At 36.2% G+C, this 21,066-nt stretch overlaps 2 protein-coding genes across 3 annotated transcripts; both read left to right on the top strand.

Moving 5' to 3' along the window:
* The first annotated feature begins 2,134 nt into the window (after positions 1-2,134).
* Positions 2,135-5,769, top strand: LOC120266345. 2 transcript variants are annotated; one of them, XM_039273972.1, is made up of 4 exons: positions 2,135-2,525; positions 2,619-2,699; positions 2,887-3,026; positions 5,289-5,769. In XM_039273972.1, the coding sequence occupies exons 1-4, from the start codon at positions 2,208-2,210 to the stop codon at positions 5,542-5,544; spliced, it is 795 nt and encodes a 264-aa protein (XP_039129906.1). In that variant the 5' UTR covers positions 2,135-2,207; the 3' UTR covers positions 5,545-5,769. The 2 variants fall into 2 exon arrangements, with proteins under 2 accessions (XP_039129906.1, XP_039129905.1); XM_039273971.1 differs by having other exon boundaries at positions 2,616-2,699.
* A 7,397-nt stretch (positions 5,770-13,166) lies between these two features.
* On the top strand, positions 13,167-17,250 carry LOC120267096 (benzaldehyde dehydrogenase, mitochondrial-like). Its single transcript, XM_039274798.1, has 11 exons — positions 13,167-13,370; positions 13,604-13,738; positions 13,824-13,966; positions 14,049-14,202; positions 14,302-14,531; positions 15,074-15,163; positions 15,624-15,797; positions 15,892-16,029; positions 16,514-16,651; positions 16,735-16,796; positions 16,882-17,250. The coding sequence occupies exons 1-11, from the start codon at positions 13,301-13,303 to the stop codon at positions 17,153-17,155; spliced, it is 1,608 nt and encodes a 535-aa protein (XP_039130732.1). The 5' UTR covers positions 13,167-13,300; the 3' UTR covers positions 17,156-17,250.
* Positions 17,251-21,066: the final 3,816 nt, after the last annotated feature.

The following is a 21,066-nucleotide window of genomic DNA, read 5'->3' as shown; positions in this document are numbered from 1 at the left end:
CACTATGGACGAAGATGTTCGCCTCACCTTCGACCCCAATGGCCGGCCGGTCTATGTGCCAGTCTGTTACTCCCCTCCTCTTTGTGAGGAGGATGAGAAAGACTTTTGGTCCTTTGATGACGAGGAGGAAGACGTTGGTGTGTTTTCAAAGTTCTTGGACCATATGCTTGGGGACAAAGAGGGGTTGTTGAGTGAGATACCGCTGAGGTTGGATTGGGAATCTATTCCGGTGAGTCGCTGGCGGTTGTAGAGCCTTGCTCCCATGGTGACCAACGTACCCCATTGGATGAACGACCGACAATGGCCGAGCGTCGCCTCCGTGGAAGTCTTGGAAGTGCTCGGTTTGTTGGTGATGTGGCTAAGAAGGATGCTTGCCCGGCTTTGGTTGAGCCTTGCTCCCATACTGGTAGGCAAGTTGGTCTAACGGAAGATTATCCTGCTGTGGTAGAGCTTGGCTCCCACGCTGGCAATGGTGTCTCGCAGCAAAGCCCGTGGGCGGCCGTGTGTGGGAATGATGGTGTCTTCTGAGCTTGGGAAGTGATGGGGGGTCAAGAGGAGGCTCGGTTTGTGGAGCATGGTTGGTTAGTACGTGATGAAGATAGCATTTTGCATGGATCGAGTGGGCATCATGGCGAGCAGTGGTTGGGCCATCTGGTGGGCTCGCATGTCTCTTTTGCAGGGAAATGTGGCGATCAGCAAGGTGTTGAGGAGATTGCCTGGGTGTTTGCCTTGGAGTGTGGGGTCTCGTCAGCAGGTCTTAAGATGGCGATCTCGATCCGTTATGAGGAGAGAAGGCTGACGTCCAATTCTCACTTTGAAGAGAGGACACACGCGGTGGAGTTAAACTCTCGCGTTGACGATCGACGACCGACGGTGGAGTGAAACTCCCGTCGGAGGATGGTTGCATTTGCTGATCGTCCGGCGACGTGCGCTGGGATCCAAGGAAAGGTTGTTGGGGTTGTGAAAAATGAAGGGGCGACTTCACCGTCGGTGGTCGAGCCATGCTCCCACGGTGGTGAAGTAAAAGCTCTGTCATGTCTTACGGCTCCAGTTCGACGAACCGCTAGTCCCTCTATTGTTCAACATTGTGCTCTTGGACCGGCGGGGGACCGGTCTCCCGAGCATGATCATCATATGCGTTGCATTGTCCCGTCAATGCGTGGCTCGAGACCACGATGTGTCGATTCGGAGTTTGCTCGCCATCCGATGATGCAGAGCGTTTCCCTCGACGCTGATGAAGACTTGGATACGAAAGAGGTTGACGAGTCCCTGGCTATGAGTTTTGATGTTGTTGACGGACACGTGGCGGCCATGCACAAGTCGGGCGTTTGGTTGGCATGTACGTTAGGGATTTGTTCCTCCTTTTGTACTTCTGGGCTGTTGATTGGTGGGCTGGGTTTTAAGTGGGGCCAAAAAAGTGTGTTGTTTGCTAGGTGCATGAGTAACTCATTGTTGGGTGGTATTATGGTTCTTATATTGAGCCAAAAGTTGGGCTGCAATGGTTTTGGTGGGACTGATCGGGAACCAGTTGTGATACCCTTGTGGTTCTCAATTTTCGGGCCGGATTGCGGGCCTTCGCATTCTATTTTAACTGGGGTGATTTTGGGGTTTGTTTTAGTTGAAGGTTTTAAAGTGAAATTGGTTGATTCCTTGCTGACCACCTGTTATAGTTGGATTTTCTTGGCCCAACTTTCAATGATACGAAGGGAGTTCGTATGCCGAGGAGGCACTTCTCTGGATACGGGCTAATCTCTTCAGTCACCGGCTTTGGAGGAGGCCTTTTATTGTCCCTCCTTTTTGCTTCAAGTTGTTGTTTTTTTTCTTCTTGAGCATGTTATCAATTCTAGTGCTTTGATGCTCTTTTTAGTGCCTTCAGCTTTTTTAGAGGTCCGCTGTATCTGTCCATTTTATTTTAATTGAAGTGGTTTATCCACTTTTTCAAAAAAAAAAAAAAGACAAATTCATAAAAATAAAGACTAATTTTTGTTATTTTTATGGTTTTATAATTTTAATTAATAAAGAAACATTTATCCACATTTATACGGAAAAGATTCAAGCCATAAGTTAGAAAACATAATGATATATGTGTATATATTCACCTTTTTTTTAATATATCAAGTATTTGAGTGTTATTCTGCTGCGGCGCGGTAGCGGTCAGCGGAGTGAGATCCATTCGGCATTCGGCATTCGGCATTCGGCATTCGGCGATGCCGGGCCCGGGTCCGCACACGATGTACGCGCTGGGCACGGGCATTGCGCTGATGCACGTCACACGTGGCTCGTTTAGCCCGCACCACTGCCTCTTCTACGCTACCAACGCCTTCCTTGGCCCCGATCTCGGCTCCTTCTCCGAATGGCTCACTTCCTCCGCCATAGGCCTCGGCCAAGGCTTCGGTTCTCTTGCTATGGACTTCATCCATCATCCCTTCTACTACCCTTTCCTCCTTGGCCTGCCTCTCGCCCTCTTCTACTCTTGGCTTTCTGGTATACTTTTCCGTGGTGGGTTTCTCGATTCTCTTTCTGGGGTGAGCTTGAATTTCTGTTAATCTTTGTTTTTTTTCTTAACTTGCGGTGTTTGGAGTTGGTTTCAAAGATATATATTGGCTGATGAGAAGCAGGTTCCGCTTAGCAGATGGCAGTGCTTCTTGTTGGTCTGCGCGGGCTCGCTGTCCCACTTTTTCTTGGATCATTTGTTTGAGGTGACGCTTCTGCGCGCCTCTGTTGATTGAAGTTATTAGTTGAAATTTCATGTTCTTTTTGATGAAATATGAGAAAGATTTGAGATTTTATTAGGAACCTTATCTGAAAATTTTGGAAATAGCTTGAAGTAATATATAGAGTGCTGAATGTTTTATGTATTGGTTTGCTTTTGTTGCCATTTAACAGGAAAATGGCCATTCTTCTACATATTCTTGGATTTTGAGCACAGGCTGGTGGGAAGGTGCAGCTCCTATTAATCAAGATGCTGTTCTTGTTGTGGGATTCTTATGCACTTGCTTATTTATAGGCTTTGTTTACATTAACAGGTGATGATACTATTAACATTCAGTTGCCCCATGAAAGCTTATTAATTGATGCGTTGGATGTATTTTCTCTGCAGTAGTTATTAAATATAGTTGCTGATTAGCATATTTTTGGCCAACATCAAACATCAGACTGTGGATCTGTATGCTGGTTCTTTCCTTTCCATTAGTGTAAAAAGCTACTTTTTTTTTTAAATGAACTTCCTGTGCTACTCAGGAATCTTAAATCTTGTGGTAGTTACCAATGCCCTAATGTTTGAAGATCAATGGTCTTGACTCCTAAATCTTGTTATTCAGTAATAATTCCTAAATTTGATTATTCATTATAAGAGGGATATACAAGTAGTCAAATTTCACATTACAGTTTAGATGATTTTGGTTTGCATAAACTAAAGATTGGAATATGTTAAGCACATTAGGATGACTTAATCTTTGCCTTTGCTCAGCACTAGCTACATTAGTTGCTCTTATCCCAATTCAATCTCCACTACATTTTGCATTTGACTTTCCAATTGATTGACCCTTCTCGCAATTGAACCAGTGAGTTTTTCAAAGAAGAAGATATGTTTAACGATGCAACCTTAGTTCTTAATTTATGGCAGTTTACAAGGGCTCCATAAAAATCAAAATCTCAACATTTAAGAAACCAGATTTAGGTAATTTTATTTATACTCCAGATACTATTATGCTGTTTGGGTAAATTGTTAGAGGGTAAGTTTCTTTGTAATTTTCAGACAATCACATCTCATCTTGACCTTTTCTTTTAACGTTTTCCTTTATTTCCCTTTGTTTGCTTTATCTTAGCTCAATGCGTCCCTTCCTTCTTGGGCCGAATCTTTAAATATTTAAAGATACCCAAGGAGCGGTACCCACTCTGGAAATCATAAATTTGCTGGATTTTGTAGTGCATAATGATGGATCAGCTTCTATTTTATTATGGGTTTTCAAAACTTAAAAGTTGGTTGATTGATATTTAGGAAAGTAATGCATATAATTGTATAGGATGGTGAGAAAAATTAATAATTTGGCCTTTTGTTTCATTATCTTCACTGATATACAACTTGACCTTTGGATTGAATTTCTACTTTTATTGTGATATAGTTCCTCACATTTAGGTTGGGACATAATCCAAATGAAGAGTAAAATGAACATTTTACTTATCATTCTTTGTAAGTTTTTCTCAGATACTATCCATTTGCAATTATCTAGTGAATTATTGAATTTTGTTCCAAAATCAGTATTATGAGCTTGATTTTATTTGTAGCATGTATTAGTTTTTTATGTCTAAAATGTAAGTTGATGGTGTTCAACTGCTTTCGGCAGTTCAATGCTGGTTTTGTCAAACTTAGGTGGAATTTATTGAGATATTATAGAATTCTTAATGAGGTAAACCAGCTGTGTGATGATTATGTGCTAACCCCTTTTAGGAATAAAAGAAATATCATAAATATCCTTTGCTGGAAACCAATTTTCATTATAACAACCATTGGTTAGTCCAGTGGTTGTTATTTAATTAGTGGTTGTTATTTAACTAGTGGTTGTTACAAATCAGTGCATGGGTAAGGCGCAGGGTCAAATCTTGTGTTGGAATATTGTAGTAGGATTGTAGTAGTATTGTTTATGCACTATTCCTCAAGTACTATTTATTGGATCCGGATGGGTTCACTGTAGGAGCTGGTGTATCTTTCTTCTTTAGGGTTACATGGTAAGGGTTTTCAAGTCACTTATGGTGCATCTCAGGAGGTCGTTAAGCAATCTTAACTGATGCACTTTCATACTTATTTATCCCAAGACAACATTTGTCGCTGTGGTAAAAAAAAATATATATATGACCTAATACTTGGTATGGCTGACTGGTGACATACTCAGAAACAAACTCACCTCAAATTTCTTTTCATGAGAAGTAGAAATACTCATCTTAAATGTGATTTTCATATGTTCTCTTGGCCTAGGGAAGTGATTAATGAGGTCTGAGACATCTAATTATGGCTTCCTGTCTGATTGTATCATTTCATACCATTGTCGGATGGTTATTTTGTCTTTCTGATCTTTCACAAGTTATAAATTAAGCCTTTATGCTCTAGCCAATATTTATAGTTTGACATCAACTTTACAAAGACCACCATTGCACCTTTTTACACAGAAAATTAGCAGCAGCTGAAACACATGGTTTTATCTCTTTATAGCTGAATTTATTTGATCACATCATCATTCAAGTCCATGCCCATGGCTTCTACTTACTGTTTTGAATCTTCTGATACGCAGGGTCAAGCATAACAGTTCTGTTGTCACAAAATCAAGTCAATCAATGAGACTTATTTTGGCTATCGGAAGCCTGTACTGCCTATGGTGCACTAGTCAGATATACTGGAGGAATCCTCCACAGCCAGCAATCGGTGAAGAGGCTGATCTTGGTGTTCTTATATTTCTCACTATTTATTTTTTCCTCCCGCATGGCTTATGCATCCTTTCTATGAACCCGAAATACCATCTCGACACACCAGAAGAACTACCATTGTAGCAACGCTTGCTCAATTTCAGTCTGAAGAACTGTAATATTCTTGTATACGTAATTAAATTGGTTGAACGCCATATCAATGTTGGTAACTTGTTAATGATATCTTATTGTGTTTGGAAATTCGCAGAAGATTATGTAGAGACTTGAAAATGAACATGACCACGATATTGTGTACAGTTTCTTGCTTGTTTGTATGAATTATGTTTATTTGAGGGCAGTAAAATTTAACTGCTGATTTGTGTTTTTGGTGCATCTGGGATTATTGAAAAGTTTGACAGATGCTGATTCGCTTATTGTTTCTTTGTTTCATTTTGATTTCTCTCTGAATGTTGAAATTCAATTTGGAAACTAGTGTTAGTTATGGAGCTAATTTTGACACAATTAATTATAAGTAACATTGGCTACATCTACATAATTTTAACAATTAATTAGAAAACATTATCCATGCCGCCTTCAAATAGGTGAAACGTGGTTGACGTTTTTCCTACCTGGTCTATGCTCTCTCCCTTATATCGGAAGACATGGGTGAGCTTTAAAATGAGTATAATTCTTTTTACAAGTATTCTGGTAGAAAAGGAAACATATATAATTATTATAAATTTATCATTAGTTTTAATTTAAAATTATGAATTTATATATTTATTTATTTGTCCAGTATGAAACAAGCTCAATAAACACATGCACCTTCCTCTTGCATGGGTTTTGGAGTTTGATACTGAATTCTTCCTGAAATTAACAGCCTATATAAAAAAACTCAATATCAATACCAATAGGCTAAAAGATTATTTATATTATATATATATATATATATATATATATATATATATATATATGTTGGGTTTTGGGCTCCTTTCTTATGTGAAGAAAAACCCAAATGGTCCAAGCCCATTAGGGTTCACTATATTAAGTGTTTTGCATCATATAAGGGTTAAGAGAGTGAAAAATCTGGAGATACAGCAGCTGCAAAGAGAAAAACTGCAGATTTTCTCAGGTTCGGATTTAAAAGAGGCAGCAACTTCAAGCTGGTGTTTGGAGGGTCAAACGAAGTCCGATTGAGCTAAAATTTTGTGGGCAAGTTCGGGACTTGCAGAGCTTGATTTCCACCAAATGGTTTGTGATTTGGCTTCTCCTAGCTCAAGATATGATGGTCAGAGCATAAGCTGCAGAATATTGTTTTTTGCTTCCAATATAACTTGTTTTAGCTATTGTTTTGGTCAAGTTGTATTTTTCTGATTTGTGCTCATTCTTGAGACTCTCTTCTATCTTGAATTTGATCATAGTGGAGCTTGGTTTGGTCAAGATTGACCCATGGTTTTTCGCCCTTGATTTAAGGGTTTTCAATGTAAAAATTTGGTGTCTTGTGTGATTGCAATTTTTGTTCTGTTTAGATTGCTCTCCTTAATCTAGCAAGCTTGGGGATTGTTTATTTGCTGTTAATCTATTGAGATTGTTGCTTAATTCCCATTAGAGTGGTACCAGAGAGAGGTTCTCAATCTTTGTGATCAGAGTGGTTTTCTTGCTTGAATGATGGAGGCAAATACAAACAGGATGATTAGTTTGAATGGAAGTAATTATCATCTTTGGAAAGGGGAAATGAAAGATTTGTTGTTTGTCAAAAATATGCACTTACCTGTGTTTGCTGCGAAGAAGCCAAATTCAAAATCTGATGAAGAATGGGCATTTGCACATCAACAAGTTTGTGGGTTTATTCGGCAATATGTTGATGATAATGTTTACAATCATATTGCTAATGAGATTGAAGCCAAAACATTGTGGGAGAAGATTGAGTCTTTGTATGCTTCAAAGTCAGGAAACAACAAGCTGTATTTGTTGAATTCCATGATGAATTTGAGATATAAAGAGGGAACTTCCATATCAGATCACTTGAATGTTTTTTAGGGGCTTCTTGATCAGTTGTCGGGGATGAGTATTAAATTTGAGGATGAAATTCTTGGACTTTGGCTGTTGAACACACTACCAGATACATGGGAGACATTTCGGGTCTCAATAATAAATTCTGCTCCAAGTGGTGTGGTGTCTCTAGAGTCAGTTAAGAGTAGTACTCTTACTGAGGAGATGAGAAAGAAGGCTCAGGGTTCTTCTTCTCAACCAGAGGTTCTGCTTCATGAAGATCGGGGGAGAAATTCTCATAGAAATCAGAAAAGTAGAGATAAAAGCAGAAGCAAGTCCATGTCCAGATACAAGGATGTTGAATGTCATTATTATCACAAAATGGGGCACATAAAAAGGAATTGTTTCAAATGGAAGCGAGAAAACAAGGGCAAGCAGGAGAAGAAGGATCAAGATGGTGATTCTATATTTGCTGCTACTTCTGATGATTTGGTCTTCGCTACTGAAACTGATATAATCAACATTGTATCTGATGAGTTCAATTAGGTTGTAGATAGTGGTGCTACTTTGCATGTGATGCCAAGGAAGGAATTCTTCACAGCTTTCAAATCTGGAGATTTTGGCTCACTGAAGATGGGTAACAGTGGCATTGCAAAAGTGGCTGGCATTGGAGATGTGTGTCTACAGACTACTATGGGTATGAAGCTGCTTCTAAAAGATGTAAGGTATGCTCCTGATGTTCGCTTGAATCTTGTTTCAGTTGGTAGACTTGATGATGACGAATATGACAACTGCTTTGGTGGTGGAAAATGGAAACTGACCAAAAAGAAACATGGTTGTAGCCTGTGGAAATAAAGATTCTAAGCTGTATTGGTTGAAGGGTGTTGTTCCTAGTGATGATGTGAATGCAGTGGATATGGAAGCATCTTACTTGTGGCATAGGAGACTTGGCCATATTAGTGAAAAAGGACTGTATTGCTTGGCTAAAAAGAATGTGCTTCCAGGATTGAAGAATGCAAAGCTAGAGAGATGTTCTCACTATATGGCATGCAAAAACAAGGTATCCTTTAAGAAGCATCCCTCTTCGAGGAAGTCAGAGTTGCTTGAGTTAGTACATTCAGATGTTTGTGGACCTTTAAAGGTAAAATCTTATGGTGGTGCCTTATACTTCTGGACATTTATTGATGATCATTCCAGGAAACTTTGGGTCTATGTATTGAAGACCAAAGATCAGGTGCTTGAGAAATTCAGAGAGTACCATGCCTTGGTTGAAAGATAGTATGGTAAGAAGCTCAAATGCATTAGGAGTGATAACGGTGGTGAGTATTGTGGATTTTTTTACACATACTGCAGACAACATGGAATCAGACACGAGAAGACACCTCCCAAAACTCCTCAGCTTAATGGTCTGGCAGAGAGGATGAACAGAACATTGATGGAGAGAGTTAGATGCATGCTTTCAGAAGCAAAGTTACCTCAAATGTTTTGGGGTGAGGCATTGTGTGCAGCAGCACATGTGATCAATCTTAGTCCTGTTGTGGCATTGAAAGGTGATGTGCCAGATAAAGTATGGTTTGGAAAGGATGTTTCTTATGACCACTTAAGAGCATTTGGTTGCAAGGCATTTGTTCATATTCCAAAAGATGAGAGGTCTAAGCTTGATGAGAAGACTAGACAGTGCATCTTTGTGGGCTATGGTTATAATGATGAGTTTGGGTATAGACTGTATGATCCAGTGAAGAAGAAGCTGGTTAGAAGCCATGATGTGGTATTCATGGAAAACCAAATGCTTGATGACATTAATAAGGTGGGGGCAAAAAGATCCCTTGAAGACTTATGAGTTAATTAATGTAAAGCCAGTTCATGTTACACCAAATCTAGAGACAGTTGATATCAATGTTCAGAATGATGATCAGCGGGTTGGAGATGAATTAGATGTTCCAGGAATGGATGTGGAGATACAACCTGAGGAACTTGAAGATGAACCTAAAGATCCACCTCAAGTTTCACTTAGAAGGTCTAACAGAGAGAGACATGTGTCCAACAGATATCCATCTAATGAGTATGTGACCTTGACTGATGGGGGAGAACCAGAGAGTTACAAAGAGGCCATAGAAAGTGAAGAAAAACAAAAATGGATTCATGCAATGGAAGATGAAATGAAATCCTTGGATAACAATCATACATTTGATATAGTCAAGTTACCTAAGGGCAAGAGGGCCTTAAAGAATAGATGGATTTATAGGGTGAAATATGAAGGAAATTCAGCATCTCCTAGATATAAAACTAGATTAGTGGTGAAAGGTTTCAGTCAGAGAAAAGGGATTAACTTTGATGAGATTTTCTCACCTGTTGTGAAAATGGTATCTATTAGAACTGTGTTGGGTTTGGTTACAACTCTTGATTTATAAGTTGAGCAAATGGATGTCAAAACTGCATTTCTCCATGGTAATTTGGAGGAGAAAATTTATATGGAACAACCTGAGGGTTTTAGAGTGCATGGCAAGGAAAATCATGTATGTCTGTTGAAAAAGAGTTTATATGGCTTGAAACAAGCTCCACGACAATGGTATAAGAAGTTTGAATCGGTTATGATTGAGCAAGGCTATAAAAAGACTACTTTTGATCATTGTGTCTTTGTGAGCAAGTTTGCTGATTGTGATTTTATTATCTTGTTATTGTATGTTGATGACATACTTATTGTTGGGAAAGATTTTTCTAAAATTGACAGGTTAAAGAAGCAACTCAGCAACTCATTTGATATGAAAGATTTGGGATTAGCAAAGAAGATATCGGGTATTAGTATTGTGCGAGATAGAAAAGAAAAGAAGCTTTGGATGTCTCAAAAGAAATATATTGAGAAAGTGTTGGAGAGGTTCAACATGGGAACTTCTAAGTCTGTAAGCACTCCTCTAGCTGCACATTTCAAACTGAGTGTTGGTCAGAGTCCTTCAACTGAGACCGAGAAGGTTGACATGGAAAGTGTTCCTTATGCATCTGTTGTTGGGAGTTTAATGTATGCCATGGTGTGTACTAGACCTAATATTGCTTATGCTGTTAGCAATGTTAGCAAATTTCTCTCAAATCCAGGTAGAGAGCATTGGAATGCAGTGAAATAGATTATGAGGTAACTTAAGGGAACTTCAGACTTGGATCTTTGTTTTGGTGGTGAGAAGCTTGTGCTTGTCGGTTATATAGATTCTGATATGGCTGGAGACATCTAGAAAGTCCACTTCAAAGTATTTGATCAAGTTTGTAGGGGGAGTTATGGCCTGGCAGTCTAGATTACAAAAGTGTGTTGCATTGTCCACTACTGAGGCAGAGTTCATTGCCATCATAGAAGCCTGCAAGAAATTGCTTTGGCTTAAAAAGTTCTTGCTTGAGCTTGGCTATACACAAGAGAGATACGTCTTATATTGTGATAGTCAAAGAGCAATTTATCTTGCTAAGAATTAAACCTTTCATTCCCGCTCAAAACACATTGATGTGAGGTATCATTGGATACGAGATGCATTAGATGCCAACCTGTTGGAGTTGGCTAAAGTTCATACAGATGACAATGGTGCTGACATGTTGACAAAGACTTTGCCAAGAGGGAAGTTTGAGGTTTGCAGTATGATCGCCGGGATGGCGGTCATCTCCACATAGTCGTGAGGGGGAGATATGTTGGATTTTGGGCTCCCTTTCTATGTGGAGAAAAGCCCAAATGGTCCAAGCCCATTAAGGTTCACTTTATTAAGTGTTTTCCATCATATTATGGTTAAGAGAGTGAAAAATCTGGAGAGATACAGCAGCCACAAAGAGAAAAATGACAGATTTTCTCAGGTTCGGATTTAACAAGGGCAGCAATTTCAAGCTGGTGTTTGGAGGGTCAAACGAAGTCCGATTGAGCTGAAATTTTGTGGGCACCTTCAGGACTTGCAGAGCTTGATTTACACCAAACATTTTTTGATTTGGCTTCTCCTAGCTCGAGATATGAGGGTCAAAACAAAAGCTACAGAATATTGTTTTTGCTTCTAACATAGCTTGTTTTAGCTATTGTTTTGGCCAAGTTGTATTTTTATGATTTGTGCTCGTTTTTTAGACTCTCTTGTACCCTGAATTTGATCATAGTGGAGCTTGGCTTGGTCAAGATCGACCCGTGGTTTTTCGCCTTTGATTTAAGGGTTTTCATGTAAAAATTTGATGTCTTGTGTGATTGCAATTTTTGTTCAGTTTAGGTTGCTCTCCTTAATCTAGCAAGCTTGGGGATAGTTTATTTGCTATTAATCTATTGAGATTGTTGCTTAACCAGAAGAGAAATCGCCGAAGGAACAGAGAGATATCGGGAGTGGGAGACGAGGCGAGTAAAATTAGAGTTAAGTCAGCGCCGAAAAGGAGAATGGGAGAAGAGCCCTAGTTTTTAGGGTTTTAAAATTAGGGTTAAGTTTTTCTTTAATGTTTTAAAATTAGGGATAAGTTTATCATTTATTTGAATTTTTTTTTAAATAAAGCTGAATAGGAGAGAGAAAGTGAGGGTCAAGTCATTCGGTCAATTGTTTTGTGAAGCCTCTGCACGGGATATAACATTACTCTAAATTAATATTTAATAATAAAAAAAAATTGAAATACAATAATAAAAATAAAAATCAACTATAATACAGTGACCACAAATGAAAAATTCTACCTCCTGTTACATTATTATTGCAAATATTCTTTGTTAAAACATTGATGATAAATACAAAGTTGTGTTACTTTCTAGGTAAGTAAGTACGTGGCCTTTTGTGGGGAATCCATGCCGCAGGCACCATCATGTGCTCACTCATTTGTCCACTACTACTGCCATTTTAAAATGGAAAAAAAATGATATTAATTTTATTTTTTTATTAATAATAAAATAATAAATCTACTTTTGAAAAGATGATATACAATCTGGGATTGTAAACACCACCCAACCAGACGGTTGACTTCGCCGTCCCAGCTTGTCTCATTTTATCTTTCTTCCCTGTCTCGATTTTCTTCATCTGCTTTTTTCTCATCCCCATGAGGATTTCAAATATTATTTTATTTTTAGACTTTTCTTGTTTTCGTGACCTTTTCTACTGCATTCTCCTGCTTTCCTTCTTTTTAATAAATTAGTGGTTTATCCACTTTTATTAAAAACACCACCCAAATATTTCTTATAAAAAATAATAGGTTAAGGCTGTTGAATGATTCAACTCGCCAGATCTAACCTCATAAGATTGATTATTTAAAGGGAGCTAGAAAGATATTTTTAATCTACATAATTTGCTCCCATTTTTATTTATTATTTCCAAATAATCTTTATTTTTATACATCTTTATTCTAAGAGTGATATATAATCTAAATGATAGGCTTATTTTTACTTTTTAAATGTTGAGATGTTGACCAGGCACAAGATAACTTAAGCAAAGCCACTTTCACCAAAATATTATATTATATTCTCTCATAGTCATCTCCCATTTTGGTGTGAGGAAAAGGATATATATATATTTTTAAACTAGCATTATTATTATTATTATTATTATTATTATTATTATTATTTACTTTTAACGTGTCTGTTTTTTAAGTGAAGAAAGTTAGATTTTTCATATATAAATTTAAGTTTAAAATTATTTACTTAAATTATCCAAACCTGTGCACTTGAACTAAAATCACTGATAAATTAACGCTAATTTTGAAATAATAAAATTATAAATTAGTTTTATTATTAAAAAGAAATAAATAAATAAATTTACTTGGTTTCGCTGTGAAATGAGGAAAGCATGATAAGGCCAAGCCAACCTCCACACAACACACTTTGTTATGTATATAGTTTGATAATCTTCTTCATCTAGAGCGAGCTCTATCTCCTCAATAATTAACTGTACTTTCCATCAGTGCACTTCAGAGAGAATAAGGAACAGTCATGGTGCTTCAAATGTCAACTCGACGTGCCATGTCTTCCATCCTCAACCGTTCTTTCCGTCTTCTTAGAGGTGCTACCTGTAGCAACTTTGTCTCTGTTTTTCTCACTGTTTGATTACTTGAGATGTTGGTCTTTTTGTTTCCTTTGTAGAACAGAGTTCTTGATGTTTGGAGATTTCTTTTTCTTTTTGAAGTCCAAAAGTTATTTGCTTTTGATTCCTTGGGAGTGTTTAGTTTGAGTTTTAGTGATTCTGAATTTAAAAAAGAAAAAAAAAAAAATTGTATCTTGATGTTGGATTTTCAGGTAGAGGACCAGTGTTGGCATCAGGAAGTCAAAGGTTTGGCACTGCTGCAGCACTTGATGAACCAATCACACCACCAGTTGAGGTGAAATACACAAAGCTCTTAATCAATGGACAGTTTGTGGATTCAGCATCAGGTGAAATTGAAACACTTGAAATTGCTGCTTAATGTTTTCAAAGACTACATATTTGGTGATTTAGAAAAGTTTCCATTGTGTTCAGGCAAGACCTTTCCAACCTTGGATCCTAGAACTGGGGAAGTGATTGCCCATGTTTCTGAAGGTGATACTGAAGACATAAACCGTGCTGTTGCTTCTGCTCGCAAGGCGTTTGATGAAGGGCCATGGCCAAAGATGACTGGTTATGTAATACTCTTTTTGATTATATATATAGATTAGATCAATGTTTGTATGATTGTATTGAAACAATGGTCAATTTGCATTTCAGGAACGCTCACGCATACTTAATCGGTTTGCTGATCTGGTTGACAAACACAGTGAGGAGCTTGCAGCACTTGAGACTTGGGATAATGGGAAACCATATGAACAATCTGCCCTGGCAGAAGTGCCCACTTTTTCTCGCTTGTTTCGTTATTATGCTGGTATAATTTAAAGATAGAGATTATGCTGTTATGCATGTTCTTATTTGTTTAATATCTTAAATGTTAACAAAGTTAATGTTTTGCAATGAAATGCTTCAGGTTGGTGTGACAAGATTCACGGTCTGGTTGTTCCTGCTGATAGTTCACATCATGTACAAGTTTTGCATGAGCCAATTGGTGTTGCTGGGCAGATTATACCTTGGAATTTTCCACTTCTGATGTTTGCTTGGAAGGTTGGCCCTGCGCTTGCATGTGGTAATACCATTGTTCTGAAGTCTGCAGAACAAACTCCTTTAACTGCTCTTTATGCAGCAAAATTGTTCCATGAGGTTAGTTCATCATGCTCTTGTTCTTCCTTCAATTCTGCATATTTACTTCCTTTGCTCTGTTTTTCTTCAAGGCCCTTTATGCATTTCCTCTTTTGATTATATATTGCTTATAGATATGCTTGGCTTACATGTGCCAATTGAAATTTTTTTAGGCATATTGTGATAAGAGAAGCATAAGTGTTAATTAATTTAGAAGTCATATTTAGAGTTGATGCATGATTACTATTGGCATTGACCATTTTCATTGTTAGTTGACTTGTATAGGTGGCTCTATGGGATAAACAAAAGGAAGTATTACATCTTATTTTAATTTTGATCTTCTGAAGAATGTTCATTGTTAGTGGACTTGTATAGTGGGCTTCATGGCAAAGACAAAAGGAAGGACGGCATGCTCTTATTTTAATTTTGATCTTTAGAAGAAGGTGGAATGGTGCAAGTGGTGTACAACTAGTTGACTTTTTAATATTAATAGTAATATTATTATTATTACTGATATGAATTTTCTCAGAGAAATAATGATATCTTGTTGTTTCACCTGATAGGCTGGGCTTCCTGACGGTGTTTTGAATGTGATCTCTGGGTATGGTCCAACAGCAGGTGCAGCTCTTGCTAGTCATATGGACGTAGACAAGGTACTTCTTAAGTTTTCTTAGTTTTGATTAATCAAATGGTTATAAATTATTATTTGTTCAAGAACATTGTATTACTTTTGGCATGAGGACAAATGAATGAATCAGATGACAACAGGTCACTGCTAGAATTGCTCAACCATTGCACTTAACAAGTTTGGGTTACAAGATATTGTTCGAGATAATCACTAGGTGCATAAATATTGATGTATTAGTTAGTAGTACCCTTTTATCTTCCTTTGTTCTATTTTCAATGAGATCATGGGTAGAATTTACCTTCCTCTTGTGTGTGTGTGTGTGTGTGTGTGTGTGTGTGTGTGTGTGTGAGTGCTTAGATAAAAGCAGAGACAAATTAAGTATTGTTGGTTTTCAATTTGTTTGCCTGTGAATGAATCTCCTCTAGGTATTCAGTTATATACTTTGTACCTTATACTTTCTGAAATCATTTTCTACTTTTGATTAGCTTGCATTTACTGGATCAACTGAAACTGGCAAGATTGTACTTGAGTTGGCTGCTCGAAGCAACCTAAAACCGGTGACATTAGAACTTGGGGGCAAGTCCCCTATGATTATTTTGGATGATGCTGATGTTGACAAGGCTGTAGAGCTTGCACATTTTGCACTATTTTTTAATCAGGTATGTTGCTGCAAATATCTATATACACATACCCCAAAGAAGGTGTTTTCTGGTGAAACCGTTGTCATGCAGAAATTTTTTTTTTTGTTAACAGGGTCAGTGCTGCTGTGCTGGTTCCCGTACATTTGTACATGAACATGTATATGATGAGTTTGCAGAGAAAGCGAAAGCCCGTGCCCTGAGACGTGTTGTTGGTGACCCTTTTAAGAAGGGTGTTGAGCAAGGTCCTCAGGTACTTATTTAGTTGTAAAACTTCAGCTCTGTCAGCAATGTTTAAAATTGGTTGATGAATGTTATTAATTCTCTTTACATCTATTGACTGAATTGATGTTGTCAGTGCAGGTTGGTATTCAACTTTTGTCTGTCATCATCATCCCTATTAGCAGAGTAGTGGTTTTATGCTTGTTGTTTAAGAATTTTGCATTATTCAGTGTAACTTGAACTCAGACGTGATGGATTACGATCCCGTTCTTATGAAGGACCACCATATGAACACAGACATGATGCATTGATAGCAACACAATGACAAGAAATGTGGAAATATTTTCTGTTTGATAGTTGATTAGGAAGAAATGCAAAAGCAGAATTAGTAGAAACAGATTTCAATCCCACTTCTTAGCCATTCTAAATTTTAATTAGTGGAATATTTTCAGATGATCGGAAATTTGACTGCAGAGTTTACAGAATTTTTCTCACTGTCGCAATTTTTGTTTCAGATTGATGATGAACAATTCAGCAAAGTCATGCGCTACATCAAATCAGGTGTCAATAGCGGGGCTACTTTAGAATCAGGCGGTGACAGAATCGGCGACAAAGGCTACTATATTCAGCCTACAATCTTCTCAAACGTGAAGGTAAAAAAAACCAATTACAATCTCTAAAGTTATGAATACACTCATGCATAGTTTGAACCATATTTGATCATATTTCTGACCAGGATGAAATGGAGATTGCAAAAGATGAGATTTTTGGACCTGTTCAATCCATTCTTAAGTTCAAGTAAGTTAATCTGCACAACAACTCTTCTTACTGAGAGTATAAAAACTTCAGTAAACTGTAATTTTGTTGTTAACTTGGATGACAGAGATATTGATGAGGTGATTCGAAGAGCAAATGCTACTCACTATGGCCTTGCTGCTGGAGTTTTTACAAGTAATATCGACAAAGCTAACACATTAACTCGGGCATTGAGAGCTGGAACAGTTTGGGTTAATTGTTTTGATGTGTTCGATGCTGCAATTCCATTCGGTGGGTACAAAATGAGTGGGCAAGGAAGAGAGAAAGGGATTGATAGTCTCAAGAACTACTTGCAGATAAAAGCAGTAGTTACTTCTTTGAAGAACCCTGCATGGCTGTAATTGTCTCATGAACTTTCTGATGCCAATGTTTTTCATTTCTCAACAAACATGCCATAAATAAAGCCTGGCAGTTATATGACATTATTTGGCTTGAATTGTTCTTGATTTCCACTTTTCTCAAAAAAAATGTTGTTGATAACATTGCTATTCTATTTTAAAAATGGATAAACCACAACATAACATTGCTATTCTAATTTCATACAGAAATAGTTATATATATACTTTTTTTTCCTTTTAAAAGAGTCTGTTCCAGGCAAGCCACCCAACAAAATCATCTATTTGGGGCCTTTTGATACTATTTATTATGGTTTCGTTTAATGAAATATTCAAGTGCTTAAGGTCCAAGTTATATATATATATATATATTTTCACTCCTCTCAATGGGGGATTATTTGGTTCACTTACATACATATATAATTTTAAAGTTGATCAAAATTGAAGTTGGGTAGTATAACTCATTAGCTTTTCATGGTTTGTCTTCAAATCACCTCACCATTGACACTCCAGAATAAAGATCGTTAAATTATCCTAATTTACTAAGGAAATCAATTATCCGCTTTAATTTGAATAGTACTAATCTTTGTAGTTTTGTTTTGTAGAAAGCATCTGACATTTTCATATCCAAGTAATATATAGTTCATTTCGTAAGTGGAATTATAAACCTACCCTACTTGGAATCGGATGACCTATATATCACACTTCTCATTTTAAATATAGGTTTTTTAGTTATTTAAATTGTTTGTTGTGTTTTGGATGTTTGTCTGAAGATATAATGTTTTTTATTAGTCTCTAATTTATGTTAGGGATTGTTTATTGAATATATCATCTAAATTTTTGGTAGATTCATAATTTGTTTCTCTTTTTAATTACATAAAATATTATTATTGAAACAATAAATACATATACTAGCCTTAGTATATTGCAAAATTTGATAATATATAAATCAACCAACTATAATGAAGTAGTAGTATGCACAAAATATTATTTTTTCATGTTATTTTTTTAATATAAGTCAAAGTGCAGCATCTATTAAAGCTATGTTTTGCAAATAAGATAGCCAAGTTAAAAATAATTAAATCCAATTAGGGAAACCAAGAATCTCTGTGAGTTAAGGGGTTTGGTTCTGGTCTATTACACCTCCCATCCGTTATTTTCCAATACATATTTAAATATTTTACACGTGTTATTTATGATTTCAATGGTCAGGATTTAAACTTGATTAAAATGTCACTTTCACACCATTATTTAACCGTGATGTAATATTTACTCAATGTAGAGATTAATATATGGAAAAAACTTTATTTTTTTTAATTAGAGCATTAATTTTTTAATATGTTTAAACTTTTTTCTTGCTCAAATAAATCATATATATATATATATATATATATATATATATATATATATATATATATATATATATATATATATAAAGAATGATAGAAATTTTAATAAAAAAAAAGTTAAAATTTGTTGCAATTATTTTCATAAGTAATAAAAATAATAGAGTTTAGCTTTTAAAATGTAAAATCGATTAATGTAGAAAATATTTAGATTGTATTTTAGCACATAAAAAGAGGATATTAATTAAGTTCAAATCCTAACTATTGAAAACATAAATAACACGACTTAAACATCTAAATATGCATTGGAAAATAATGGATGAGAGGTGTAATGGACTGGAGCCGAACATGTGATCGAGTTGAGTGGGTTGGGCTAAAGTTTTATTGAATTAGTGTGATAGACGGTCCTTGGGTTAGTTTAGGCTTTTATAAAGGTAAACTAAATAATACTACATTAATAGGAGAGAAAAATATTCTGATTTGAGCTTGAACATATAAGGTGCTTCTTATAAGACAACAATGAAGACTTGCATGGGACAAGCCAAAAAGAAGTACAATTTCTCATATGGTCTGCCCAAGTTGTTTAATCTTGATCTCTTCTAGCTAGTGGATTTGGGATAATTTTTTGGCTCTTAATTTGTGGCGCAAAAAACTATGAGTTAGTTCAATAATTAACAAGTAAAATTTAATAGGCGTGTATGTACGTGATACTATACCCAATTCAGTATAGGATTTGGATCTAAACATACGATGTTTTGTTTTTTTAAATCAAAACCATGGAAGTCAATATAAGACGTGCTAAAACAAACAATTCCGTACCCATGACTACGAGTTGCATAAAGTCGTTACAAGCTTCTGTCAACTTTAATCACTTACACACTAGGCTATAGATGCTATTCAATAAAAGGCCTAACACCCCTAACCAATATAAATCAAGTGGGTAATGAGATCTAATATTTAATTAACACACAATTAAGATGCAATCGACAACGAATTAATATGCTAGTTTAGTACTATTAGCACTCTATATATATATATATGTAACAACCGCTAAAATTAAGTATTGCAATGGCTGATCTATATATGCCTCTCAACATCATTTTGAACCAGAATCAAACCTACCTCAAAATCCAAGTAAATCTTATAAATCTAAATAATTAAATGATTAACTACCAAAACAAATCAATACATCCTTAATTAGATATGCATGATACTTTTTTTAATTCTTCAATCAAACACCAGAAGATATACGTACCAGCATATATATCACACTAGATTCTATCACCACCTTGCAAGCTGATGACACACGTGTGGACCCCAACATAAAAAAGATGACCCACACGTATTCATGCAATTGCTTCAACACCTAATCAGGCATGCAATTCGAACACTCCACGTAGCATGATCTTATTCCACAAAGCTAAACATTCCACGTAGCATGATATAATTCCACAAAGCTGATTAGGATGATTAAGAGAGGTGGATTAGCTTATTCTTCCAGTCTTAATCACTCCTGAAAGCCATTGCCACGCCAACCTAATTAAATCACCATTAGTGAGAAAACTATGACCATAAAAGTTAAAACTATATATCTAATATATACTTGTAGATCCCTTCCCATTGGCTCACTTGATGGTAAGTGTGTTATATTATTTTCCGTTGCTCAACCTGGCTGGTAGTCTGGTCTTATGAAATAAATATTTTTCTTTAGTTTTTGAAGTGCAGGCTTCCAATCAGAAAACAATTGATAAAGAAAAGAACTATATATCTGTCAGATTCATCTGTCTTATAATAGCTTTGTTTATGGGCGTTGTTGATTAACGCTTCTATAATGTTATATTTTATTTTTAACAAAATAATAATAAAAAAGTATAACCCGAGGTCTTCTCGGAAGGTCATCTTTAATTATAATACATTGCTCTTCTCTAAACATATATTTATATATAGTTAATTTTGTAATTTTGATAGCATCCCGTACTTTATCACAGATTGTACAATCACATTTTTAACTATTAAATTAACTATATCATGTGATATGAGTTATCTCATCCATTAAAAAAATTATATATTATATTATATTAGAAGAACTGTAGTTAATCCAAGATTTTTTCTCTCTTGGTATAATAATTTAATTTAAGTTAGTACTTTTTAATTTGTAATCCGTTATTTGAATTATTGTTTTCTTTGCATATAAAAGATCTAGACACATTTTTATTTTAAAAAAATTGAATCCATTCAATTTTTTCTATATAAAAGTTATAAATAATTAAAACCAATTAGAATATTCCATGTTGAGTTTCCCATGAAATGAAGCAACCCTGGTGGTCGTGGGCAAGCAGTCATCTTCCCTCTGACAACGTCCTACACAATGTACTTCCACATAACTCCAAAAAAAACACTATTTAATATCATTTCATCTTAAACAGTACTTTTAAAAAAAATCTACCAAAAGCTACACGTGGCAAACAATCAGCAAATTCATTGCTGTTAGGCCCATCACAGCTGATCCAATCCAAGTCGGCAAGAAGTCTACTCTTTGACCAAAGGCTCTTCAGCCACGTGTAATGGGCG

Source organism: Dioscorea cayenensis, chromosome 8, assembly GCF_009730915.1.
Source record: "Dioscorea cayenensis subsp. rotundata cultivar TDr96_F1 chromosome 8, TDr96_F1_v2_PseudoChromosome.rev07_lg8_w22 25.fasta, whole genome shotgun sequence".
NCBI lineage: Eukaryota > Viridiplantae > Streptophyta > Magnoliopsida > Dioscoreales > Dioscoreaceae > Dioscorea > Dioscorea cayenensis.
The sequence above is the reverse complement of the archived record's forward strand: the minus strand, read 5'-3'. Positions and strand labels throughout refer to the sequence as shown.